General features: G+C 49.3%; 1 protein-coding gene across 1 annotated transcript; it reads left to right on the top strand.

The window, feature by feature from the left end:
* Nucleotides 1-2272: 2272 nt before the first annotated feature.
* fzd5 (frizzled class receptor 5) lies at nucleotides 2273-5564 on the top strand. The gene has a single exon (XM_028808036.2). The coding sequence runs from the start codon at nucleotides 3156-3158 to the stop codon at nucleotides 4866-4868; it is 1713 nt and encodes a 570-aa protein (XP_028663869.1). The 5' UTR covers nucleotides 2273-3155; the 3' UTR covers nucleotides 4869-5564.
* The last annotated feature ends 5958 nt before the right edge of the window (nucleotides 5565-11522 follow it).

The following is an 11522-nucleotide window of genomic DNA, read 5'->3' as shown; positions in this document are numbered from 1 at the left end:
CACCCATCATTAATTGATAACAAACACAGCAAATGAGAGGATGACATTGTCACGTTACCCTTTAGTGAATGCCAAGAAGTAACGACACCTGTGTCACCTCACTTGGCTGTTATTGTTGTTTGAACCATGAGGCCAGGGGAGATAAATCAGGTGGCACTGAGGCCGTTCTCACCACTGTCACTCCATGTGCCTCCCAAAAGTGGAAACATTTCAACAATTAATTATAGTTTATCTATAAAGTGTCATGAGACAGGATTTATGTACAAAGTGACCAGACTTCATAACTATTTGTGTGAGCATAGAAACAGTTGTACTCTCAGTCTCTGTGGGTCCCTTCCTCTCAAAAGTAAACTTTTCATTCCAGGCTTCAATGGCCTCCCACCCAGTGGGTCCTGGGTAATCTTTAAACCTTTTTACCCGCTATGATGCCCATGGCCACAGAGTGGTGCCTGTAGTGGGATGTGAGCTCTCTTTGTTAAATGGTGCGACTCAAACCATCTACACCTGAACACCAGCAAAACCAAGGAGCTGGTGGTGGATTTTAGGAGGACCAGACCCCTCATGGACCCCGTGATCATCAGAGGTGACTGTGTGCAGATGGTGCAGACCTACAAATATCTGGGAGTGCAGCTGGATGATAAACTGGACTGGACTGCCAATACTGATGCTCTGTGCAAGAAAGGACAGAGCCGACTATACTTCCTCAGAAGACTGGCGTCCTTCAACATCTGCAATAAGATGCTGCAGATGTTCTATCAGACGGTTGTGGCGAGTGCCCTCTTCTACACAGTGGTGTGCTGGGGAGGCAGCATAAAGAAGAGGGACGCCTCACGCCTGGACAAACTGGTGAGGAAGGCAGGCTCTATTGTAGGCACGGAGCTGGACAGTCTGACATCTGTGGCAGAGCAACGGGCGCTGAGCAGACTCCTGTCAATCATGGAGAATCCACTGCATCCACTGAACAGTGTCATCTCCAGACAGAGGAGCAGCTTCAGCGACAGACTGCTGTCACCGTCCTGCTCCACTGACACACTGAGGAGATCGGTCCTCCACCACACTATGTGACTGTTCAGTTCCACCCGGGGGATAAACGTTAACATTATACAAAGTTATTGTCTGTCTGTATACCAGCATTGTTATCACTCTTTAATTTAATATTGTTATTATCAGTATGCTGCTGCTGGAGTATGGGAATTTCCCCTTGGGATTAATAAAGTATCTATCTATCTATCTATCTATCTATCTATCTATCTATCTATCTATCTATCTATCTATCTATCTATCTATCTATCTATCTATCTATCTGTTATATAGTGTCTTTCACATCTATCTATCTATCTATCTATCTATCTATCTATCTATCTATCTATCTATCTATCTATCTATCTATTATATAGTGCATTTCAGATCTATTGTTCATATACTGCTTTTTATATCTATCTGTCTTTTATATAGCACCTTTCATGTGTATCTGGTCTGTAAGCAGTGCAGGATTTACGTATAAGCTACACAAGCTATAGCTTAGGGCCCCCGCCTTCTTGGGGGCCCCCAAAACAAATTGTCCGAGTGAGCAATTGTCATATATACTTAAATATACTACAGCATTATTTGTCCCAATCAGGCCCGGCCTTAGGCATAGGCGAAGTAGGCGACCGCCTAGGGCCCCGGCGTCCGGGGGTCCCCGGATCGACTCCTTGGTCTAATTTTCACGCATTTCACAGAGCTTCCAGGGGGGCTCCGCCCCCCTCAGGGGGCCCCTGGACCCCCCTTTCGCCTAGGGCCCCATAATACCTAAGACCGGGCCTGTCTGTAAGGCACTATACAACAGATAAATATGAAAGGTGCTATATAATAGAGAAAGCAGTATATAAAAGATAGATCCGTAAGGCACTATATCGTCATTCTATTATTCTATTCATTTTATTATGTAGTGTCTTTCAGATCAATCAATCTTTCTATTATGTAATGGTTTTGAAGTATCTATCATATAGTGCCTTTCAGATCAGTCACTCTATTATCTAGTGCTTTTCACATTTATCTATCACCCCATCATGTGAAGTTTTTTTCCTGTTGCGGAACTGAAGGACTCCACTGCGGCTTCATGTAACTCGCAGGGGGTTTTCAGCGCCCCGTCCGCCTTTCTCAGCCCGAGTCTTCTTCAGCGGCTCCACTCCGAGTTGGTGTTGCCGAACCTTGAAACTGCCGGGCGCCCTCATGGGCTGAACAAGCGAGGCTGCGAAGTGATAAGTGAGAGGGCGGGGACAGTTTTCGTGGGGGCGTGGCTATGTACAACTCTGTGTGGCTGCACTTCGCAGATGGGCGTGGTCCACGCGCACACGCAGCCAACGAGCGGCGTACCCGGGAGAGCCTTGGCCGGCAAAAAGCGAGATGCGAAGGTTTCGTGCAGGGGAGCTGCGAGTGCGCGTCGCTGAGCGGTGACTTGAGCGACTCGCGGCTGCCTTGTTAGTAGAAGAGCGCGGTTTACTTGTCGGAGAAAGTCTTGAAAAAAGTTACTCGGCGGCTCCTCCTCCTCCAAGTGTCACGAATAGCGTCGGCGAGTGAATGGACACCGCAACACCTGCTGTTGAGCGGGCTGGGGAGTACAGTTGAGAAGCAGCGGTCGATGCCGCTGCGTCCGTTTACCTGAACGCCGAAGGGCTTCGCGTGTCAGCGCCGGGAAGGAGTGCGCAGGAGGACCGAGACTAGTGCAGATGGCCGCCTCAAAACGAGCTGACGAATCGGCTCAGCAGCGGGCCTTTCCTACTCTTTTCTCCAAAGTTCTCCATTCGCTGGACAGCACGAGCCGCGGAGTGGCGTTCATGTGAGATTTTATTTTATTTTATTTTTTTACATTTTTAATTCTTGGACATTTCGAAAGCCCCCGGGCGTGCTCTTCATGTTAAGATTTTAGAGATTGCGTAGACCTGATGGAAGTTTTAAAAACTCTGAAGTTGTGCGTCATGCCCTGCCTAGCAGGTGCTGTTTATTACGTGGATTAATTCCAAGAAGAGCCCTTGTGCACCTTGTTGTCCTTTTCCTTCTCCTCCTTCCCCTCATCTGTAACAAATGGAGTAGTAAACGGCGGACTCTAAAGTGGATTATGTGGCGTCCATCTGTGCCCAAAATCCAGATTAGCCGATGACAAGGAGAGCATCATGGAGCAGCCCACTAAAAACTTGTTATCCCGAATGCTCCTCCAGGTTGCCCTCCTGGCCCTTGCAGAGATACCCAGATATGGACAGGCAGCCTCCAAGGACATCGTGTGCCAGGAGATCACCGTGCCCATGTGCAAAGGGATTGTCTACAACCAAACCTACATGCCTAATCAGTTCAACCACGACACCCAAGACGAAGCTGGGCTGGAGGTTCACCAGTTCTGGCCTCTGGTTGAAATCCAGTGTTCTCCAGACCTTCGCTTCTTCCTCTGCAGCATGTACACCCCCATCTGCCTGGCCGACTACATGAAACCCTTGCCGCCTTGCCGGTCGGTCTGTGAGCGTGCCAAGACTGGCTGCTCCCCTCTAATGAGACAGTATGGCTTTGCCTGGCCGGAGAGAATGAGCTGCGAAAAGTTGCCCGTGTTGGGTGACCCCGACAATCTCTGCATGGACTACAACCACTCGGAGACTACCACCCTGACCCCGCCGTTCCCCAAACCTACCCACGCTTCCAAGGCGTTCTCAAAGAGGCCCAGCGCCGAGTGCCACAGCGAGTGTCGGTGCAAGGAGCCAATGGTCCAGATAAAGAAAGAGAGCCACCCCCTGTACAATAGGATCAGGACGGGCCAGGTGGTCAACTGTGCCGTTCCGTGCTACGAGCCCTACTTCACTCAAGATGAGCGGACCTTTGCCACCTTCTGGATCGGCCTGTGGTCCATCTTGTGTTTCATCTCCACGTTCACCACCGTGGCCACTTTCCTGATCGATATGGAGAGGTTCAAGTACCCGGAGCGCCCCATCATCTTCTTGTCGACTTGCTATTTGTTTGTTTCCATTGGGTACATCGTGCGCCTCATCGCTGGCCATACCAGTGTGGCCTGCAACAAAGACTATCATCACGTCCACTATGACACCACGGGGCCGGCCCTGTGCACCATCGTTTTCCTTCTTATTTACTTCTTTGGCATGGCCAGCTCCATTTGGTGGGTCATTTTGTCATTCACATGGTTCTTGGCGGCTGGCATGAAGTGGGGCAACGAGGCCATCGCCAGCTACTCGCAGTACTTCCACATGGCATCCTGGCTAATCCCCAGTGTGAAGTCCATAGCTGTTTTAGCTCTCAGCTCCGTGGATGGAGACCCAGTGGCTGGCATTTGCTACGTGGGCAACCAGAATCTTGACAACCTGAGGGGCTTTGTCTTGGCACCCTTGGTGGTGTACTTGTTCACTGGGACCATGTTTCTCCTGGCCGGCTTTGTCTCTCTCTTCCGTATCCGGAGTGTGATCAAGCAAGGAGGCACCAAGACTGACAAGCTGGAGAAGCTCATGATCAGGATTGGCATCTTCACCGTGCTCTACACCGTCCCGGCCACCATCGTGGTGGCCTGTTACATCTACGAGCAGCATTACCGAGAGAGCTGGCAGCGCACCCTCAGCTGCTCCTGTCCGGACAATCAGCAGCCGGGACCGGACTACGCCGTCTTCATGCTCAAGTACTTCATGTGCCTTGTGGTGGGCATCACGTCGGGGGTTTGGATTTGGTCTGGAAAGACCCTCGAGTCTTGGAAACGCTTTACGAGCCGCTGCTGCAGGGACAGGAAGCCCACCAATGCGTCTATGTACAGTGAAGCCAGCAGCGCCCTGACGGCAAGGACAGGGGTGGCCAGTTCGGGGTCCTACCTCAAGCAAGTGCCCCTCTCTCACGTCTGAATGGTCCTGGGAGTGCAACCTAAAAAAGCGAGGGGACCGGGATTTGTGTGACAATTGGGTGCCAAACTTCAAAGTAAAGTTTAAATCTGTGGAGTGAGCCGAGGGGGTCTGGACTGGGGGGTGGGCACAGAACAGAGAATATGAAGTTTGGGGGGGGACGTGGAGACAGTTCTGTAGTGAGTTGTCCCACCACCCCCGGGTAGAATGATGGGCCTCGCCAGGCCAGCAGGTCACTGGGTCGGCCAGCACACACTTTCTACATCGGACGGAAGTCTGGCGAGGAGGAGGAGGAGGAAATCCTGTTGGGGGGTCTCCTGGCTTCACTCCTCACACAGCGAGGCGACCTGCTAAAATAGAAATAAAAAAAAAGACTCCTTGGCACTGCCCTGGAATATCCACAACAATCGGGGGGCTTCGGGCTGATCGCCTGTGGCCACACTGGGGGTCAGTCGGGGTCATCATCAGGCTTCTGGTCACAGTCCTCATTTTATCATTTTTTTTTAAAAATAATTTGAATGTTGACAAAAGACCCTTAGAAGTTTAAAAAAAAACAAAAAAAAAACGGTGCCCACCGGGCTGGCAGGCTGCTGACGTTTGCCAGTTTGATTTTTTTTTGTATCTTTGTATGATATTCATACGTAGCGCTGCTTATGACAGCCCCTTAGCTGATGGTGGATAAAAGTCTTAATTGTGTCGCGGTGTGTGTCTTTGTCTTATTGACCAACAAAAGATGAAATTCCTTCAGGTGGGCCGCGGAAGACGTCACGAGGAGGGATCGGGGACCACCGGGGTGACCTGAGCGGCGACCCGGACAACGACTCGTCCGACCGTGTGAGTTAAATGGGAAAGACACCCAACGTGGTGGCGACTGGGGGGGTCCGAGCCTACGGCACGAATAGCCCACCATAAAGACCGGCGGTGCTCCGTCACAAGTGTAAAAACGGACAAAATTAGGGAAGGGGGGGGGGGGGGGGTTTGGGTTAGGGGTGACAAACAGATCACACGAGGGGGGGGGGGGCGAGAAATGAATGACAGCAGTGTCGCTGTGCGCCGTTTGGGGCGCCACGTGCGTATAGCGCCTTGCAAGTCAAAACTCTGATGTGGGATCAGCGCGCAGGCGCAAAAGAAACGTAAAAAATACCGCGAAGAGACCCTTTGAGGGGGCTTTAATCTGGGGGGGGGGGGGGGCTTATAAATGTATACGAAAGTTTAAAGTGTGCGTGAGTTTGTATATACTGAGTGTATGTGTACATATAAAATGCATCGTGTGTGTGTGTGGGAAAGGCGCTATATAAATATTAGGCAATAGTGTGTGTGTGTATACAGGGATGAAGGTGTATAGTTAAGATAAACATGTTAGTGTGTGTGTATGAATATATGTATACAGTATGTGTGTTTGTGTGTATAACATACTTGGTATATGTTAGAGTACGAGTGTGTGTTTGTGTGTTAGCATAGTATATAATAATAATAATAATAATGTGTTAAATCCACCGGGGGGCTTTGGTGGTGTCGAGGTTTTCTTCCAGGTTCTCGGAGTCCTCGCGCCGATTTCTCTTTTTTATTTTATTTTCTCGTCTCGTTTCGTCTTCTCCGCTCGTGTGTATTTCGTGCCATTTGAACGCCGCCCCACGAGACGCGAGTGTGAAGTTGTTCTTTAAAAGACAAATCCGTCTTCGTGACGCAGTGCCCGGTGCCCTGCCGCGCCTGTGTTCACAAACGAAGTGGCTCCTCAGCGTGATGCCCTGGCACGTCCATTTATTTATTTATTTTTTGGTTCCCTAAAGGGTCGTCCACACGGAAGGTCCCAGAAGGCCGCCTCCCCCGTTTAGCTCCGTAACAGGCTTCAGAAGTAGACGCGGAAATGTGAACGTTTGTTGTCCTAAAGGCCGCAGAACCGAATTCAGAATCCCCGAATGTGGCGGCCCTCGCTTTGTCCGCAGCAGGGCTGAAGTGCCATTAAGGAAGCCGTCACTCCGGGTGGGAGCGCACGCGTGTCCTGAAGCGCCGTTTCTTGTGAGTTGTCCTCGGTGTCACTTTCGAGTCGCGAGATGTCGTCGTTGGTTCGCAAGCTCATCATCAGAAGGCCGTTTTTGTATTTGCGCTCTGCTCCCACAATAACCGCACCCGGTTACCGATCGCGCTCGTTTCACCGCCGGGCTCCGCTAATGGGTCGTCAGTTATTTAAAAATCTCGAGTTAAAGTTCATCCTGAAGTCAAAAAGGTTGAGGACCAGCGGGCTGAAGGACTTTCGTTGACGCACATGAAACACGAACAAAATGGGAGCGAATGACATTCGGACAGCATTTAGAATGTGTGTGCTTTCTTTTATATCGACGGTGAAATAACGGAGTGTTTGGTGGACATTTATATTGGTGGTTTAAGACTTCACACGTCCAAACGCTAAGGTCGTGGGTTCAAATCCCACCACTGCCAGTGTGTGACGCCGAGGGAGTCGATTCAACTGCCCGTGTTCCGGTTGGAAAAAAAAAAAACACTGGATCCCCTTGTTGTAAGTCATTTTCCAAAAAGAAGTCAACCAACCAAATAAATAATAATAATTTTAAAAATACCTGCAAGGATTTTGGGCACGTGTGTACAGAACCACATAATCAGATGAGAGCCATTTCAGTGTGCTGCGTATGTGCGCGGTTATCTGGTACACGACGTGTGTGTGAGCGCTACCTTTGGCTAAAATGTGACAGAAATTTGCACATTGAACGACTTCTAACCTGGCGCAGTGTGTATACACGTGTGTGTGTGTGTGTGTACAAATACACAAAGTGACACACTGATCAATGTCGGGATGCATACTCTGTAAAATGCGCGCACCCGGTTGCTTTGAAACATACAAAAGTGCACAAAGTTGGGAAGAAGTGTCTGCGCGTGCGTGTGCGCCCGTGATAAAGTGCTGGGCCTTCCTGAATGAGCGCGCGCGTGCTGCTCAGTTGACGTGCACCCGCACCCAATCCACCGCCTTGTTTCGCATTTTGGAAGACACAAAACTCGCAAGAACATAAAAAAAATTTAAAAACAACGCAATTTTTGATGCTGTTATCAATAAACAGACGTCGAGGTGACAACATCCGCTGAAGCTAAAATGAAAACACAAGAAAGCGAGTCGTGTTCTGTACGCGTACGTCTGCCCCATGCCACCGTCTTTACGTCTTTGTTTTCCTTTTTATTAATTCTTATTCCCGTTATTTGAATTAACACCATAGTGCAGGTGACGGTGCTTTTCAGTTTTTCATGGATTGTGTTGCTCATCCGTTTTCTTTATCCGCTTATCCAGGACAGGGCAGCGGGAGTCCACCCGAGCCAGTCGTGGAGACCACCATACCGAAGTATTTTATTTATTTCTTGGGATGGGGAAAATTAAATTCTGCGTTGTAAAAACTCAAGCGGGTAAGCAACGGCAGTCACGTGTTCCCGGTGACCCTGCCCTTTGGAAGTGACCAGGTGACTTGGGTGACGACATCTGCTCCGCTTTCTCTGTCACCCTGTCCCTCTTGTCCTGCTGCGTCATTCCCCTCAATGTACTTTTTTTTTTGTGGTATACAACTCTTGTAAAGCAGCGCGCACGTGTCGAATGAACTTCTTGTGCTGGCGCGTCCACCATGTCATTGGTGTTTTGTTTCAAATAACTTGACGAGTGCACTGCGTCCCCCCCCCCCCCCCCTTTATTTTTAAACCACCTTTACGAAACCCACAGTTTGAGCAGGTCGAAGTCCAGAGAGAAGTCCAATCAGTCCGCGTGCTCGAGTTTTGCCGGAGGCGCGCAGATTTGGCCAGCGCAGCCTGAGCGCCTTACGTGCGTGCTGCCATCTAGTGGGTCAACGAGCGAACTGCAGGACGAAGTTGGACGCGTACACCACCGTTCCAGTTGAACGTTTTAAACGCTATTTTCATTATTTTATTCATTGGTCGTCAGTACCCGCTTGTTGCGTTTATAAGAGTTACTTATGTGAACGCTTTGAACTTGGTCACGCATTGATGTGCAGTTATGCGAGAGGTTGAGCTTTGTTGCATCCCCCCCCCCCGACTGGAAGACCGAAACCCCCTCATTTTTAGACCATTTTTGAACATGAAATGACACCCTTATTATAAAGTAAAAACCCAAATGCAGCTTCAGCTAAAATGATCCTAAGCAATTGAAGTTGTGCAGGCCACATGAACCGACCCCAGGGGTCCACCCTCTAATTGGATACGAGGGGTCAAATTTGCGCTCATTAAACTTGGGGGAAAAATAGGGATCGGGTAATATTGGCAAGTGGGGTGTCGTTTTGTGCTATTTTGAGGTTGCCAATCATGAATGTGTTCGTAGTTCTGATATTTGATCCTTAACCGGTGGTCCCTGTCCCCTAAGAGCTCCTCCTCGAATGTTCAAAATGATAAAATTCAAATTATAGTTTTAGACTATTCAAGTCAGGGATTATGACGAACATGCGGTGATTTTTGATCCTTGTCTAGCCCTCTATGAACCTCCATCATGCAGTGAGAAATGAAAAAATTACTATTACAATCGAGAATATTTAAAGCGTTAAAGTTAAGCACACATTTTAATATTTAAAAAATCTAACGCAACTTTTCTTGTTCATTCTGATTTTCTGCCTCATGAAGTAACTCGGTGACATTTCTTATGTGCCCCTCGCATCAGGGCGCCGTTCGCTACTTGAAACTTTTGTTTTCTTCTGTTGGGTATTGAAGATAAACACAATGGCCGCACGTATTGTCAGAAAATGCCGAAATGGGAAGAAAGAGAGCTGGGTTTGTGAACAGCGGCTTATCAGTGACGACACTGCGGTCACCAGCCGGCAGCATGTCGCTCTCCTGCAGTGATGCGCAGCTGAGCGGCTCCGCCCAGTCGGACGTTTCAAGTGCCTGCCGCGACTCTTCTGCGCTTGCGCCTAATGACGTCATTCTCGACCCTTGTTTTCAACGACCATACAGGATGACGTCCCACTCCCAAATCTGAAATTGCAGTGCACGTGGCAACAGCAAACAGCTGGTGGGGGCTCCACTCCAGTGCCACCAGGAGGGGGCGCCCCTGATCATCCAGTCCTAGATATACTGTACCCGCTCAGTAGGGGTAAACCCAGATCTTCTCATCCAGCTAAGCATGTCAGGGCCCAGCCACCACCATGAGCACGTGTCGAGGGCCGCAGTGGCTGCAGGTTTTCATTCTCACCCTTTTCCTAATCAGTGATCAGTTTTCACTGCTAATTAACTCTCTTTCCTTGGAATAGCCCTGTTTTTAAGGATTCCGTCCTCTGAATTGATTCGTTTCTTCATTAAATGGCAGCCAAACAGAAATGAGACGTGAAACGAGCCAACAGATGACCAGCCAAACTGGAACATCAAACTCCAACCAGTTTCTTAATGAGAAGCCAATTCTTGCTGTTAATTAAACCCGTTACTTAATTCCATAGCTTGCTGCTGCTCTCATTCTGACACAGCAGACATTTCCCAAAGTGTCTGATTATTGACCTGCGAGATCAACCTTACCGAGACCCTCACCTTTCTTTATATAAAGTTCAGATAATGTGGTTAGCTGGTCACATGGCAGCTCGTTTTGTGTCTCATTATTGTTTGGCTGCTAATTAAGGAAATAGAAAGAACTAAGGGGTCCGAGTCGAGTTAATTACATCGAAGGCAAAAGAAGTTAATTAGCAGCACAAACAGTCACTGATTAAGAAGGTGGTTAGAATGAAAACCTGCAGTCATTATGGATGTCCAGGACTGGAGTTCGACACCCCTGCCCTACGAGACGCTTGGGTTTGCTGCCTGAAGAGGGGCTGCCGGGGCGCTTACTCTGTGATCCGAGTGTGGACCCCGATACCCCAGTGCAGAGATGGGGACACTGACAGCATCCTTTGGGTGAGACAGAAAACTGAAGTTCCCTCAAAAGGAGTGAGGTGTATCCCACTCTTCTAGCTGAATTGCCCACCATGCCCTTCTCTATTCTGGCCCCCTAATCCCCCCCACTGTCTTCTCTTCACTAGCTAATTGCTAATGTAGGATGGGTGTCACATCCTCCAGGTGGGTGGTGGTATCGGTGTCACCTCGCTTTGAGGAGCAGGAATTGCAGCACATAAATGTCATGAATTACATGAAGTGGCAGAGGGGAGGATTAAAACTTCATGGAGGTGCCAGCCTCACACTGAGGAGAGCAGAGTTCAAGTGGACCTCGCCTGTCCTCCCCGTGGCCATGTGGGTGTCGCTCTGGTGCTCCACCTCCCTGGCACAGTTCAAGGACATGGAGGTTTGGTGGACTGGCGATGCTAAATGAGGTTCTGGTGCATGTGTGTTTACCCTGTGCCAGGGTGGTCCCTGTCTTGTGCCCACTCCAGCTTAGCCTCAACTCTATTCTGCATAAGCAGCTTTAGAGAATGAATGGATATGAATAGGTGGACCCTCTCTAACTATCCATCCATCCATTTTCCAACCTGCTGAATCCAAACACAGGGTCACGGGGGTCTGCTGGAGCCAATCCCAGCCAACACACGGCACAAGGCAGGAACCAATCCCGGGCAGGGTGCCAACCCACCGCAGCCCCTCTAACTATTGTTTTAGTAATTCTTCTGTTCTCTGTTTTGCTTTGATCTACTTTATTAATCCCTTGGGTTGTCTTTTCATGGGACCTTTGGGGGATCA

This window comes from Erpetoichthys calabaricus, chromosome 8 (assembly GCF_900747795.2).
Source record: "Erpetoichthys calabaricus chromosome 8, fErpCal1.3, whole genome shotgun sequence".
Classification (NCBI taxonomy): domain Eukaryota; kingdom Metazoa; phylum Chordata; class Cladistia; order Polypteriformes; family Polypteridae; genus Erpetoichthys; species Erpetoichthys calabaricus.
The sequence above is the reverse complement of the archived record's forward strand: the minus strand, read 5'-3'. Positions and strand labels throughout refer to the sequence as shown.